Below are 16,188 nucleotides of genomic sequence, written 5' to 3'. Positions count from 1 at the left end.
ATTTGAGAAGTCTGTGCATGTGTGTGCATGTTTCTAGAGCTCATGGCTATAGAGAATAGTTGAAAGTGTGACCCACATGTGCTGTAAAGACTTAAAACTAGAAGGGAGAAGAACCCAAGGTATATTTGTAACAAAACAAAAACAAACAAAAAACCTCTTTGTGTCTTGATTTAATCTAGTGATTTTTTGTGAGGAGGGGTGGAAAGGAAGGGACATACTTCTGATTTCTGAATACTTGGGGGTGGCAAGCGTAGAACCCCTGAAGTCAAACATCATTGCTCTTGGGAAGTCTGGATTTAGACCATTTATAATCCTATAGCTGGGCCCACCTGTAGCTAAAATTATGAATGATATTTGTTCTGTGGTGTCACAAGTGAGCTTTAGCCATAACTGGATTTTGTTGGGACAGTTTATTAGCTAGTCACACTTTCCATGTGAGCTGCTTGTAGGTGAATCTCTGTGTTTTCCAAGTGGCGTCACTTGCGCTCACTTGAAATTAGGCAGGCGGAAGATCATTCTCCTAGGCAGAATGAAGATGGCACCTTTGGCTCAATCAGTCATGAGTAAGGCTCAACCCTAACCTTACCCACAACTTTTCTGTGACACTTGAAAGTCAGCAGCCAGAGTGAAGGTGTTGATGCTGATTAGGCCTGACCTTGTTTCTGTGAGTTTGGGCTAGGTTCCAGTTTACTAGCCAGCTGTAAGGAGCTTGTCTACACTGGGGAAAGGCACCTTGTTACAGGTGTTCATGAACGTGTTTTAATTAATATGAAGGTATAAATACAATTTAGGACTTAATATGAAAAGGGGATGTCATCTTTACAAACTTGCTATCTGGCTTTGATTAACTCTACTATTTTTTGTTAGACCTCTCTAAGAGCCATACCTGAAAGCTTGTAAAAAAGCATTTTTCCAACTGTTTGAGTTAGTTTAATAAAAGATATCAGATTTACCCAAGGAATTTTGTCTGCCTCTGTTGTTAGACTAACATGGCTACAGCCTATACCCCTGGTATCTTGCTGAATGCACTTTCTAATAGGATGTATTTTCACAGTGTAAATGTGGCCAAAACATAGCTAAACAATATTTTTTTTCTACTAATGTTTTCACTAGTCATTTAATCTATCTGTTTAATATTCTTATATCCAGCCTAACACTAAAGTACCTGAGCATTTCACAAGCATTTACAGGAGTATAGATTTTGTGTGTCTTAAATCTCACGGACATTGTTACCCTGTTTGGTTTGCAGGGGTGGATGCTGGTGTGGAGATTTGTTGCTATGGAAGCAAGCCTAAGTCAAAGAAGTGGGTTTGCATTTTTCTGTGTGTACTATACTTTAATTAGCTGAGTTGGCCAGTGGGGGGTCAAAAACAGGAAATCGGGACTCCTGACTATAAGCCTGGAGGGTTTTCTATATTCATTCAGAATAGGAATCTATCAGAGTCACTGACTGCTGCTGACAGAAACCGATATCATAGGCTCATCAGATAGTAGGAAAGTAGGGCTGTAAGGCCATAAGGCATGATGACCTCATAAGGCCAGCTGGCCCTGTTCAAGGAAGGATCACCCCTGACTAAACCATCCCTATGACATGCCTAACTTGCTTTTGAAAGCTCCCGAGGATGGAGATTCTACAACTTCTCTGGGTAGCCTGTTCCAATGCCCGACCACCCACATAGTCGGGGCATTTTTATTCATAAATTCATAGGTTGTTAGGGGCTGGAAGGTACCTCACAGATCACCGGGTCCAGCCCCTCCACTCTAGGCAGGAAGACAACTGGGGTTAGGTGACCCCAGCGAAGTGACTGTTCAGTCTCCTCTTAAACCTCTAGGGTACGCAATTGCACCACCTCTGGAGGAAGCCTATTGCACAGTCTGGACACCCTGACTGTGAAGGAGTTTTTCCTGGTATTAAGCCTGAAGTAGCCTTCCAGGAGTTTGTATCCATTGGTCCTGGTCTTCCCCAGGGTGCCCTAGTGAACAGTTGTTCACTGAGCTCCTGATGCACTCCTTTGGTGTAGCAGTAAGATGCTATCAAGTCGCCTCTCAACCTTTTCTTCTTTAGGCTAAAGAGGCCCAGGTCCCTCAGCCTTTCCTCGTATGGCTTGCCTTGCAAGTCCCAGATCATATGGGTTGCTCTTTTCTGGACCCTCTTAAGGTTTTCCACATCCTTATTGAAATGCAGTGCCCAGAACTGGATGCAGTACTCCAACTGTGGTCTCACCAGTGCTGAGTCCAGCGGAGTATCAGCTAGTTTACACAATGTAAGAAACAACCTTCTACATGGAGCAGATAACTTTCAAATGGTGTTTCCCTGGAGTAGCTGATATGTGAATGTATCGGTCTGGTGTTCTGTTTCACTTCTCATGCTCTGTTTTTTTGGGGGGTGATCCTCTCTTTTACAGAGCCATGGGGAAGAAAGCAGCAAAGGAGGTTAAGTCCAATGGGGTTATCATGGTGCCTGAACAGCCAGTAAAGGAGCAAATGGAGGAAAGAGGCCAGTGGAGTAACAAAGTAGAATTTGTGTTGTCCGTGGCTGGGGAGATCATTGGCTTGGGCAACGTCTGGAGGTTTCCTTATCTCTGTTACAAAAATGGAGGTGGTAAGTCTGGAAATGTGCACCATATACAAGATGTGAGTGGTAGAGGAGAAAGTTTCATCCATCCATCGATCACTCACTCACTCTTTGATGTGTCTTTTTCATGGACTAGGGAAGGTGTTGTAGGGGTACATGAATCTAGCCCCATAGAGGTGTGTTCAGGTGGGCCATTTTTCAAAGTAGCTGCCAAACTCAGCTTTTTAGTAGAGACCCCTCTGAGTGACCCATCAGAAGTTTTAACATTTTTATGGACAGCCAGAAAGTCAGAAGCTGAGTCAAAACACCTTTGAGGTCTCCTAAAACAGGGGAGAGCTCACTGCTCCTGTCACTTCCCCACAATCACCTCCACCCAACAATTCCTAGGACCTTTTCTTCCTCAACCAGTCCCCTTTGAAAAAAACCTCCTCCTATTCCAACCATACCCCAGCTCCTTCAGATCATAATTGGTCTCCTGAGAGTGAAAGGCTCTGCTGCTTTTAGCTGCTTCAGGGCCTGGTCTCCTCCTCAAACCAACTGGATACCTGCTCCCTCTTCCTGAAATGGCGAAGCAAAACCTTCCTCACAGTACAGGAATATGTCTTATAATGACCTTGACTGGAAAAAAACAAGTATCCATAGAAAAGAGAAAAGGCTCCAGAGTTTCAATGCTGAAGTACCAAGGAAATTTGCCATGTAGGCAAAAATAAATTTTACAGGGCCTCAGGGAAGTATTCTTGGCAGGGTCGGGGAGAGAAGGGCATCACTACCTCTTCCCTAGTCATAGTTCTCTGAATAGCCTATCCATAGCAAGGGGAAACATTTTCCATTCCCCTTCACCTCCCTTTCTTGCATGACTTCCTTAACTCCTTTTCCAATAAAACTGCAATAATACCATTACATGGTTAAAAATTAAATTTTCTAGTACTAATAAAATGAAACAAAGGGGGGATAACTGAGTGTAAGCAGTTTCTTAATGAGCCAAAGTCCAACTTTTTTTTATAAAGGAAAACTAGGAATAAAAAAATATGGCCCAATAATGCAATAAGGGCATACCCGGTCCTCCCATTCTATGAACACATTTCGAGATAAGGTCTACAGTCATAAACACCTCTCCTTGACCTTGGAATGCCTGTTTTCTACCGACCGTGTTACAGAGGCCTGACACTCCATGCTTTTGGGTCTTTCCCATGTGCAGCTCATACACTGACTAGTTTGCTGACTAATAGTCATAGACTTCCCAGATTTCTGTCCCCTAAATTGGTATCGCAGAACTTCTCTGCACTGACCTGATTCAGTGTCCATAGAAATCGATAGAAAATCTCCCATTAACTTAATGGGCTTTGGATCAGCTTCTGAAATGCAAGGAGCTTTTTCTTAATTTAAGCTGATCTTCATGAGACTTTAATGTCTTCTCCTCTAAGGGCTAACCATTGTCAGTAATTCTTTAAATTTTGGCTGAGAGTTGCATAAGAACATGTATATGAGTTGCTACATCAGCAAAAACCCATGGTGCATCTAGAGGAGGAGGAGCAGGGAGCTGATGAAGGAAACCCTAACCCCTCTCTGCTTTACCTGACTGAAGCTTTGAGTCCTCTGCCTCCCTTCTTACTGAGAACCTGTGGCTTGTGTCCCAATTGCCCCCTCTTAGTTATGCTGCTGCATATGACCCCCTGTCAATTGGTTTTGGTTTCAGGTTGTTTTACACTTTTTAAAACCTTTTCCTGGTTAGAAAAGTAGGCAAATTGTTTAAAGAAAATGTCATTTTGAAAAGAAATGTTGAAATTTGGAAAATGTCAAAGCTAAAATCTTTTGACATTTGAATGTCCCCCCCACATTTTAAGGCTAAACTTATTAATCAAATTTGACTTGAATTCATGAATATCACAGTTCCTCTAAAAATATAATTTCTTGGCAAATTTAGTGGTTTTTGAAAAAATATATGCAGGCTTCATCAACTGGAGCTGAGACAGTCCTATTCCTGCTGGGTAAGAAAAGTCATTTTTGTTAGGTATAATAAGAATTCCCCCTACATTTCTCAACTTTGCTCAAACTTACCATGAAGGTTGTAAAAAAAAAAAAAAAGGTCAGCTCTCATTTCCCCCACAGCAATTTTTGCACTTCCAGATCCTGGCCAATACCAGATGCAGAAGTGCTAAAATAGCCTGAGGCAGGTAGTATTTCCAGGGCAAGAAGAAATCTGAGAGCCTGTTCTCTTATAAGCTCTCCATAGCTCTGCAGACCAAAAGGGTCAGTTAGTTTAGACGAGCAGTTATATTATGTGATCAGCCATGTCTAGAGGAAATATTCCACCTCCCTGGTTAGCATATCAAATGGCAGGGGGTGGTGTGGAAATCAGTACAGATTAGTACAGCTTAGTACAGATCCTTTCATTATTAACTGCCTCACTTTCCACAGGTGCTTTCTTCATCCCCTACCTCATTTTCTTGTTTACGTGTGGGATTCCCGTGTTCTTCCTGGAGACTGCTCTGGGGCAGTACACCAGTCAGGGAGGTGTCACTGCCTGGAGGAAGATTTGCCCCATCTTTGAAGGTGAGTCCATTACTGGATATCACTTCCTTTTAAGTCCTTCTTCTCATCTGTCTTCCCTTCCTCTCCTCTCACGCCCTTCCTTTCCATCCTGACTGTTTCCTGCAGTAGCACCCACAAACCAGAAGAACGACGAGTGTCTGTGTGTATCGGGCACTGGACCAACACAGAACAGGACATGGAGTGTAGTGTCCAGTTCAGGGAAGGTGCAGCAGGACAGTGGAGCTAATAAACAGGAAGAACAGGGGAAGAGAGGATGAAGTAAATGCCTCTGAACACTGACACAGGCTAGAAAAATATCATCCACAGGGGGCTAGTTGTAAATTCTCCATGGCTTCATACAGCTCTTTCCCTGCCTGAACCTGATAAGAGGTCCACTGTTTCTTGTTTCACCAAGAATACTCCTCTGAAATGAATGTTTCAGCATTTTCTAGCAAACCAATTAATTTTCCTTGCCTCCTTCACTCCAGTGGGATGGTCCGTGTCACTATTTGAGGGTAAAGACTGATATACTAGGGTCTATTATAAATGATGGCCTAACTCCCCATTAATTTGTCTTCACAGGAATTGGATATGCCTCACAAGTCATCGAATCCTATCTGAATATCTACTACATTGTCATTCTGTCTTGGGCTCTCTTCTACCTGTTCAGCTCCTTTGCGGCCGTGCTACCCTGGTCCAACTGCAATAATCCTTGGAACACAGGTACAGCTCCAGTCAATCTGTGCCTGGGAAGAGGACCAGGGGTTGGGGATTTTCCACAACACATAAAATTGATTTTTTTTCAATTTAAACAAAACTTTGCACAAGACGCATTTGCTTTATGTGGAGAAAATACTTTTTATTTGCAATGTTTAGGGTTACCATATTTCCAGTTCCAAAAAAACACCTATCAAGAGGATAGCATTCCCTACCCACAGCTCTCTGGCTCTGCCAGTGCCCCTCACTCCCACCCTGCAGCCCCCTGCTCCTCCAGCCCTGCCCGAGGGGGCCCCAGGTGCCCCTGTCCTGACTAGGCTGGAGTGCAGCACTCTGATTTGTGCAGGTGGAGTGAGCCTGGCCCTGGCATGGGCAGGAGGGAAGATGAAGGGAGGCCTGTGACACTCCTCACCCTGAGCTGGGACTCCAGTGCCGCACCAGGCGGCTTGGCCGTGCCCCGCCGGGGCAGCTTCTCCCAGCTGGTCGAGCCCTGTGAGCATGGGCACAGAGCTCCCTGCTGCCCCCCTGGTCCCCTTCCCCCACTGGAGGGGTAGGTGTCTTCCTGCCACAGCCCAAGCACCCGGAAACTGTGCTTTCCTCAGTGCCAGCAGGCATCCACCTCCCATCACACACTCATCCCCTGTACACACCCCTGCAACACACGCACGCATGCATGTGCGCCCTGGCCCTCCAACTCCTCCACCCCCAGACTTACCTGCATCCAGCTGCTGGGACTGCTCCCACCACCCTGCCAGACTGCATTGCTGGCCATGTGCTTGTGCAAACAGACATAAGCCTGCTGCCTCCAGTTGCCCTCCCCCTGCTCCCACCAGAAGAGGGGAGCAGAATCCTGGATATTGGTTCAGCTTCCAAAAAACTGCCCAGACTGAGATTGAAGGGTCCAAAAAGAGGACATTTCTGGGAAAACCCAGACATATGGTAACCCTACGATATCTAAACTGAGAAACCGGTTACTTTAATGCTGATATCCTGCTGCAGTTCATCTTTAATATTGTAGTTTGGTTTTCTGATGTTCCCATTCTCCCCAGCTGGTGGGACTCCCAGCTGGATAGCATCTCCTATGCTGCACCTTGGTCTGGGTGTCTCTGCTCACCAGGATGGGAGACTGTGAGGCATAATTGGATGCAAAATCTGACCAGGGAGCTTGGCCCTTGGGGAAAAAACTTGGGGGCATAAGGCACCATTGCTGAATAGGAAGATTTTGAGTTTGGCAGGGAGGGGTTTGTTGGAAAATTAAACTGTTCAGCTGGAGAAGAGACCATTTTCATATCAGCTTTGGTCTGGAGTCTTTGTCATAACTTTCCTCTAGGGCTGACACTGCCTCTTATCTCTTATACTCAAGTACACCTCACACCGGCAAGTGACTCAGTTAGCTTCTATGTATGCTCCCTCAAGAGTTTGTCTTTGTTTTGTCAGTCTGTGTTTACTCAGGCCAGGTCTATGTAGCAGTCAAGTGTGGATGTAACAGTAACTATATCAATTAGTCCAACATAACTGGACTCCCCCCTCCTCTTCAAGGCTCCCTGATAAACATGACCTATTTGGCAAAAGTCCAGTTGTTGTCTGATGCAACTGCTTCAACACAAGGAGCTACTGCAAGTCCAGTTATCCTGGTTAGGGATCACAGCTCCACGTACCCCTGACCAATGTAGCCATGCTGGCAAAAGCTTGCAGAGTAAACCTGGCCTCAGTGCCTGTAATGCCTATTGAGGGTGAAATGGGTTCAGTGTTGGCCTATAGCCTATCTCTTCACAGCCTTTTTGGCCACACTGATCTGGCTCCCTTCCCAGCAGTATGCTAGAAAGCAGAGCTGGAGAGAGCTTTGGCATCTGCTCCATTCCTCTCCTCTTTCACTTGTGTTAGATGATTCATTTCTGACATGTCTGAACATCCCCCTCTCCATATTCAGCCCGCTCACAGCCTTCCCTTGTCTTCCCTACATGTGCAAAAAAAGGGGTCTGATTCCCACCACTTCATGAGCAGGGCTGTAGAAAGGCAGGGAATTTCCTTTCTGACTTGTCTCTCAACATTTTGTAACTGTTCAGCCTAGATAGGCTCTCTGTCTTTCCCCACCCCCCTGTTGTTTAACTTATTGTTTGCTAAATGAATGAAGAGGCACTATTTATTGTCTGCTGCTGCTTCCACCCATTTTAGGAATTTCACATACCATTTGCACTTTGGATCTGTGGGAGTGGGGAGGACGAGGTGTACTTGCAAAGCAGTGGGGGGAGGAAGAGGTGCCTATTTGTTGGGGGGAACCAGGAAAAGAGCGGGGAGGGCAGAGAAGAATGAGATTTAACATCCTGGATAACTGTAGTTGCATTCTACAGCCATCTGGTTTCCATTCAGTAGGGATCTGCCTCTTCCTTCAGCCCTCTAGCTGTTCCCAGGCTGGGATTCTGGGTGAGGGGAGAAAAAGTGACATTTTGTAATAGTGAGTGAAGGATTTGTTTGCAGTTGCAGTGAATGAAGAGGAGGTGGGAGCATCCAGGGTGAGAGGCAAGAGATTTCTGCTGGCTGACAAACTTTCTTTTCTGTTTTGTTAGACCTGTGCGTGGATTTCCTGAATGCCTCTGGTTCGGAGAACTGGACAGCACCAGCCAACGCTACCTCCCCAGTTATTGAATTCTGGGAGTACGTACCCCCATTTATGAACCTGCTTACCTCCAAAGGTCACGGCATTGTTAATACCTGGAATGCTGCCTCTGTTGTAACAGAAAAGATGAGCTAATACCATGTTTCAGATTCAGAACCCAGGCCTATGGCATGTGATGCATCAAAATGCTGTGGGGCACATACAGAAGCAGCTTGACTTGAGTCTATGAAACCCTTAAGCATGTATGTACATGTCCCTCTGCTGACTTGGCAGATACCGTAAAGTATTCCAGATGTGGGTACACAGGCCCTGTACCCATTTTGTCCCTGGTAATACCTAGGGGGCACACAGGCAGTCAGTTCATGTAGAAGTATATCGGTACAGTTTGTTCAGAAGAATAGCTAGAAGAGGGGAGCCAGGGGAGATTCTGAACAGATGCTCTGCAGTAAAGCAGAGAGAGACAAAGCAGCTTATTTTTCTTATTTTAATAAGGCTCCTTGTTCAGTGCCTGAGGAAAACTGCTCTTATTTTGATTCCTCACTGCCAGAGTACGTGCCCATGAATTCCAAGAAATTGCCCCAGGGCAAACAGGCCTATCGCCTAAGAGAAATACTCAGGAGGGAGAAATGCACCAGAGTCCACTGAAGGGCATCATTTTGCACCAGATATTAGAGAGAATGAACATTACGAGACCTAGATACACCTTGCCCCTCCCCATGCCTTATCCAGGGAGCTCTCAGGAAGCTAGAAGCACTATTCTACCCCCCCTGCCTTATCTTGGACAGGTTAGGGTATTATGGACCCAGTGTCAGGGTTGTCAGGGTTGACTAGTTTTATTAATAGATTAGACAGTGGATTTGTATAGGACAATGTGGATAGGGACAATCCTGCTTCTGGCAGGGTGGTGAACTAGACCTCTGAAGGTTCCCTCCAGCCCTGCTTTCTATGATCCATAGCTTTCAAAGTACTTACAAAGGTGACCATGGCAGATGAGTTGGAGAGTTGGGACTTCAGCATGAGGCTGCTGGCTCCCCACCTTGTGCCCTGCTTACTGGGCCCCTCAAGCAGATTCCCCAGATGCCACTAGAATAACCATCTGCAATTTCAGAACAACATTGCCAGCTTCCAAAGGGGCCAGAAGGGTTTTTTGTGTGGTGGGGGAGGAGTTTAGGGGAATCAGACATACTAAGAATAGAATATGGGATGACTGGAGAAACCCAAGTAGCCCAGGGAGTGACTGGGAACCGCTAGTGATATTGAAGAGTAGCAGGGGAGCCTGTAGATTGAAAGAAAGCTGAAAGGATAGAGGTTCTGTGCAAGTTGGCTTCTATACTATATAGTCCCAGGACCTTGAAATTGTAATGGAGCTATCAGCATAGTGGAGGGTTTTAGGGGAGCTGGTAAGCTCAGCCTAACGAGAAGACTTGGTGAAGTACATGGACCGGGCTAACAGGATCCCAGAGAGAAGTGTTACAGAGATGAAGATTGCAGAATGGCTGGGGGTCGTTAGGGATGTGGGAGGGTGCTGGGCAGCCATTTTTATGGGACATGTATGAAAATGTCTGATTTGGGGGGCTATTGGAAAAAGCAGGTTGGAAGAATCAGGTCTTGGACACTAACTTTCCTTTCTCCCCACCCTTGCACCGGCAGAAGACGAGCTTTGGGGCTCACTGATGGTATTCACAATCTGGGTAACCTGCGCTGGGAGCTGGCTCTCTGCCTCCTGCTTGCATGGATCATTTGCTACTTCTGCATCTGGAAGGGAGTCAAGTCCACAGGCAAGGTAAAATCAGACTCTGTCCCCTTTCTTAGCTGCTGCTATATCTCCCCTCAAGCCTAAACCTTTTGTTGTGAGAGAAGAGGAAAAGAGCCAAGGCACACAGAACACGGGACCAAACCAGATCTAAGTGGGTACCACTGCACAGGGCCACACAAACTGAAATCTCAGTTTGGTCCATAGCATGGAAAACAAAGAAAGTAGATCAAACTGAAAGGAGAAGGAGAGTTTAGAAGCAGGAAAGTCCTTTGACTAATGCTACCCACCATGATGAGGGAAGAGGCTCTTGTGCTAGTAGCAATACACAATCACCTAATTCAGTGGGAGTCAGCCTTTTTGGCAGGTGTGCCACGAATTAAGCCCTGCCCCTTCCCCAAGTGCCACTGTGGTTCACTACCACAGTCTGATCTACTGTTCTGCTTTCTGCACCCTGCACTATCTGCTACTGTGCTGCCTGCCACACATGCAGGCTGTCCATGCCATTTGTGGTGCATACTGTATACTGCAGGTTGGCCACCCCTGACCTAGTCATTGATGCTACACCCCCTGTAGTTTGGTGCCTTTTGCAACACTAAACAGTTTCAGTGGCAAAAGTCCACTCACCCTACAGTAATCAACAATGAAGCTGAGTGTATAACCCACTGCAAATAATCTACTCAGGGAATCTATTGCAATTACTTCCTCTTTATATGTAATTACATAATCCACTGCTCTTTCCATGTTACTTTTTTTTGTTTAGCTCAGTGGATTGCTCAGAGTTGGAGTGCTGCTTTGAATGTTTCACATTTGACAATAAAAATTTGGTCTGGGCTGGCACGTTGGGTTGAGTCACAAATCACATGGTATTGTTTCCATTTCTGAACAGGGTGAGCATAATATATCTGATGAGGGGATCAAAGAAGTCTCTGTAGGTTTGATTGGATGCTCTAATCAAAGTCATAGTAGGTGGTGATGGTAGGTTATACATAAGAAGTATTTATCTTATATATTTCCAGTGGAAGTATGACTGTGCTTGAAGGGCAGGTGACCCCTTTATTCCTCAGAGTAACTACTGACTTACTTATACTGTCCTCTCCCAGCACGTACAGCTTCTCCTGGCACTGGTTGAGACAGATTCCAAAACAGGTCCTGTATCAGTCAGACGTGGAATCTCTGTGGCTGTCTCCCAATCTCATACTTATCTTTTTCCTGTTGAGCTCTGACTGGCTTGGATTGTAGTTGGTGAATTGTGGAATCTGCACAACTGCTCATCTTTAACGCAAATTTACTCAGTTGCTCCAGGTTTCAGCTCCCAATTGTTGGTCGCTACCTCCTATTTTGTTTAAAAAAAAACAAACCTGCTCGTAGATGGGGTGTGGTCTATATACATATTTTTAAAAGGATCTTGAAAAATTGTTGAGGATTGAAAAATGATCCAAGGTTCAGGAAACGTGCTTTATGGTGGGAAATGAGAGAAACACAGCCTAACCAAAGAAGATTCATAGGTGATTGGGGTCCTGAGCAACTCCATGGAAAGAATATTTCATCAGCAGTTAAGGGCTCTTTAATTTGGCAGGAAAAGGCATCATGAGATTCAGTGGCTGGAAGCTAAAGCTAGATAAATTCAGACCAGAGCAATAAGGGGCAATTTTTTAACGGTGACAGCAATTAGCCACAGAACAATTAGCAACTTACCCTACGGAGTTTGTAGATTCTCTGTCCCATAAAGTCCACAAATCAAGTTTAGGTATAAGCAGGGAAAAGTAAATGTGATTTTTTTTTTTCAGACCACCATTTGTCAACCTAGTAATCTCAGATGTGTCCGTTAGCTGTAGAGTTAAGGGAATTTTTGCACTGTATAATTCATGTGGTGACAGCATGCCCTTTCAGTCCCTCTCCTTAATATTTCTTTGTTTCCAGGTAGTTTACTTCACTGCCACATTTCCCTACTTGATGCTTATTATCTTGCTTGTTCGAGGGGTCACTCTGCCTGGGGCATTGGAGGGGATCAAGTTCTACTTGAATCCAGATGTTTCCAGGCTTATGGACCCACAGGTGAGTGAATGAACACCCAGTCCTATGAGGTGCATGCAGTCTCAGCAAGGTGGTGATGGGGACAGGAGGTACTAAGCACCTTGTAGGATTGGGTCCTCCTTGATTGCTATCTATATCTAGTTTTAGCTGTCTTCTCCCAAGTGACTGACCAAATACTGGGGTCTCATTAAAAGCATTAGTGGGGGCATCTTGTCTCAGGATACATGTGGATTTTTTTTGTCAACATATTTGAAACAAATGGATCGTTAGGTCAATTCCATTGAAGAACTTGGCAAATACAGACACATCTAGTAAATATTTGGAATGCACCAGATTCCAGTTTTTGCTGAATGTTAAAACGATGAAAGAAAACAGGAGAAATACCTCTCTTCTTTTTTCAGCCTGGCTGGAGCTTCTCAGAGACGTCAGTCTCCTAGTGTGAGAGAGCTGGTGTAGTAGATGGCTATGGGTATGTCTACACTGCTTCCCCAGCTCTGTCCAAAGCATTGCTTTCATACATGCCCACCATGCATGCATCATGCCTCAAAGTGAATCAGACCTGAGGATGCCTCCTTCACACTTGACAACTGAGCCTCTGGGATGTTTGGGGGCAACAATGTGGGGAGCTCTCTGAGCTCCTTCACTGCCTTATTCCTGGGGTTGACATATGCAGTGTGGGAATGGATGGATGTGGTATGGCTGAAAGCAGCACTTCTCCGAAGTTGTAGAGCCAGTGTCTCCATGTCCTGTGTGAGAGTTAATGTGTAGGGACTGCAGTCTGAGCCCTGCTCTTTCTATAATTTTGTAACTCCAAAACAGGCATTGAAGTCAGTTCTTTCCTACAGAGCTGGTGCCCTATAGCTGCTGCTCTGATTTTTAAAAGATCATTAGGCTTCTAGCCTTTATGACTGAACAAAGTCTTGAAAACAGTTGATGTGCCCAGCAGTGTTATATCATCCTGAGGGGATGGCCTTGTAGTCACTGCCCTGGTACTGGTAAAAGCTCAGCCACAGAAACAGGGAGCTCAGTACAGGCTGCAGAACTGGCCTAAAAAGCAGGGTAAATTAACCCTTTCTGAGGTTCTGGCTGCCAAGGCTAGATTGGTACTGGACCCCCGGCTACCTAGTTGGAAGTTGGCTCAGTGGAATGCTAAAGTCACTGCACTGTTCCCAATGCCTCCGTCATCCCAATGAGGTGTCAATCCTGAGGCCTAAAGATGAGCCTGTGAACATCAACACTGCTCATTAATTCACTGCTGATTATTTTAGCAGAACCATGCAACAAATGTGCTTTCCCCTCAATTCCAAACCGCTGCCTGCATCTTCCTAGATGACAAACACCCCAGCTGCTCCTACCTGGCTGCCAAAGCCTCCAGCTTTCTCCTGATGACTTTCAGATGCAATTATGTGCTCTTGATGTGCTAAAAAAAAATTAAAAATGGTGGCTTGCTAAAAACATAGGGGTGGCCTGAAATAAATTGAATGTCATTGTCCAACAATACAGCAGTTCCTGAACAGAATGTTTAGTTCCTGTTCATAATGAATGTATTACTAACCTCTGTTTTTTTTTAAACCCAAATGAAGCTGGCATGAAATTTCCAGTCTGTAGCACTACAGTGCTTTCGGAGCCAGGGGCAGAATTTGGGTCCATCTTGCTAGGTAAAACATGAGGCCTTCTATATGTGGCCTGTGTACAGGCCTGTGATTCTCAACCAGGGTGCTCCAAGGTCTTTTTGAGGATGATGCAGGATGCTATGTAGTATCAGCACTGTTAGGTGTGCACACACTTGCGTGATTCAACAAGATAAACCCAGAGATTTCAAATAGGAATCCATGGTGGCAAAAGCATTCTGATCTGTTGCAGTCTTTCTGAGTTCTTTGCAGAAGAAGAATTGCTATTCTTTTTCTGCACCTAAAAACAAGTGCAAGCTAAGAATTAACATTTTCTGATTGGTGCCTTGCATCTCATGAAGGGTGCCTTGAGTCTAAAAAGGTTGATAACTACTTATATAGGTACCTGGTCACTGTTCATGGTGTCCTGTGACCAGTGGGGTCCCCCAAGGCTCTGTCCTTGGACCCATATTGTTCAACATCTTCATTAATGATGTGGACATTGGAGTCAGAAGCGGACTGGCTAAGTTCGCCAATGACGCCAAACTTTGGGGCAAAGCATCCACATCTGAAGACAGGAGGGCGATCCAGGCTGACCTGGACAGGCTCAGCAAATGGGCGGACGAGAACCTGATGGTGTTTAGCATCAAAAAATGCAAGGTTCTCCACCTTGGGAGGAAAAATCTGCAGCACCCTTATAGGCTCGGCAGTGCTATGCTGGCTAGCAGTATGGATGAAAGAGACTTGGGGGTCATCATTGACCACAAGATGAACATGAGCCTGCAATGCGATGCTGTGGCTAGTAAAACAACCAAAATGCTGGCTTGCATCCATAGATGCTTCTCGAGCAAATCCCAGGACGTCATTCTCACCTTGTACTCGGCCTTGGTGAGGCTGCAGCTGGAGTACTGCATCCAGTTTTGGGCCCCACAATTAAAAAAGGATGTGGAGAAGCTTGAGAGAGTGCAGAGGAGAGCCACGCGCATGATAAGAGGTCAGGAAAACAGACCTTACGACGACAGGCTGAGAGCTATGGGACTCTTTAGCTTGGAAAAGCGCAGGCTCAGGGGTGATCTGACGGCCACCTACAAGTTTATCAGGGGTGACCACCAGGATCTGGGGGAACATTTGTTCACCAGAGCGCCCCAAGGGATGACGAGGTCAAACGGTTATAAACTACTGCAAGACTGTTTCAGGCTGCACATAAAGAAGAATTTCTTTACTGTCTGAGCTCCCAAGGTCTGGAATCTTGCCATTGGAGGTGGTTCAAACACCTACATTGAACACCTTCAAGAGCAAATTGGATGCTTATCTTGCTGGGATCCTATGACCCCAGCTGACTTCCTGCCCTTTGGGCGGGGGGCTGGACTCTGATCTTCTGAGGTCCCTTCCAGCCCTAATATCTATGAAGGCTATGAAATCTATATAGGCATAAATTGGAGAGAGAGCACAGGAGCCCTATCCATCAGGGTGAATTTTAGTAGCTGTGGATAACTGTAAGTATTTGAAAATTTGCCAAACTGCAGCCAGTTGGATGCCTGCTGCTGGATTTTGCTGAGGGGACTGTGAGGATGCTAGCTGGGATTTGTCTCGGAGCCCATTAACCTTATGATAAGGACCATCTGTGGAAGATATGTGCTGCAGTGCTTCTGTGTACGTCATATAGCTCCTTGCATGGTGCTGTGTGAGAGAAGGAACTGTCAAGGCATTAATATGAAGGGCCAGGGTGGGAGGGAAGGGCATGGGAAGGAGTTAGAGGCTGAAAACAGAAATAAAGGGCATCTTACACATGCTCTGGGTGGGGAAAGAGCCTCTTTAATTAGAGTGGCTCTCAAAGCCTTCTTAATTAAAGCGCCCACAGCATTTTATGTATTCAGCGTCCTGCGCTTCCAAATGGTGGTGGGGGCACTTTAACTGAAGCTCATTTGATGAGCTTTAGTTAAAGCTCCCCCACCACCATCTTGAAGTGTGGGGATGCTGAATACTTGAGACGCAGAAGCTGCTGGAGTGCACTAATTAGTATACTTGAGTCTGCTCTGATGTGCTGTAATTACAGCACGTTGGAGCAGCATCCCTGAACATCTACAGATACCAATAATAAACAGATTCGTTACTTTCAGTAGGTGCCAGAATGAAAGGAGAAACTGAGTTAATGAAAACTATGGTGATATTTTAAAATTATAGGAAAATAGGGATGGAAGGCCCAATGAGAGGCCATCTGATCCAACTGGTTGCTCAAGGCAGGGTCACCCTGACTAGTCCAGCTCAGGCAAGCATGTGTTTGTCTAACCCACACTTAAAAACTTCCAGTGACAGAGACTCCATGGTCTCTTTAGGTGATCTGTTC

At 45.5% G+C, this 16,188-nt stretch overlaps 1 protein-coding gene across 2 annotated transcripts in view; it reads left to right on the top strand.

Moving 5' to 3' along the window:
- Positions 1 to 16,188, top strand: part of LOC149866351 (sodium- and chloride-dependent betaine transporter-like) — a 54,987-nt gene that overhangs the window by 11,838 nt on the left and 26,961 nt on the right. For both annotated transcript variants that reach the window (XM_090043388.1, XM_090043389.1), the window contains exons 2-7: positions 2,406 to 2,602; positions 4,994 to 5,128; positions 5,690 to 5,830; positions 8,392 to 8,479; positions 10,092 to 10,224; positions 12,118 to 12,252. In XM_090043388.1, the coding sequence (XP_089899514.1) occupies positions 2,410 to 2,602; positions 4,994 to 5,128; positions 5,690 to 5,830; positions 8,392 to 8,479; positions 10,092 to 10,224; positions 12,118 to 12,252 (825 nt within the window). In that variant the 5' untranslated portion in view covers positions 2,406 to 2,409. The remainder of the gene's footprint in view (positions 1 to 2,405; positions 2,603 to 4,993; positions 5,129 to 5,689; positions 5,831 to 8,391; positions 8,480 to 10,091; positions 10,225 to 12,117; positions 12,253 to 16,188) is intronic.

Source organism: Crocodylus siamensis, chromosome 4, assembly GCF_052110815.1.
Source record: "Crocodylus siamensis isolate JL-2025a chromosome 4, ASM5211081v1, whole genome shotgun sequence".
Taxonomy (NCBI): domain Eukaryota; kingdom Metazoa; phylum Chordata; order Crocodylia; family Crocodylidae; genus Crocodylus; species Crocodylus siamensis.
The sequence above is the reverse complement of the archived record's forward strand: the minus strand, read 5'-3'. Positions and strand labels throughout refer to the sequence as shown.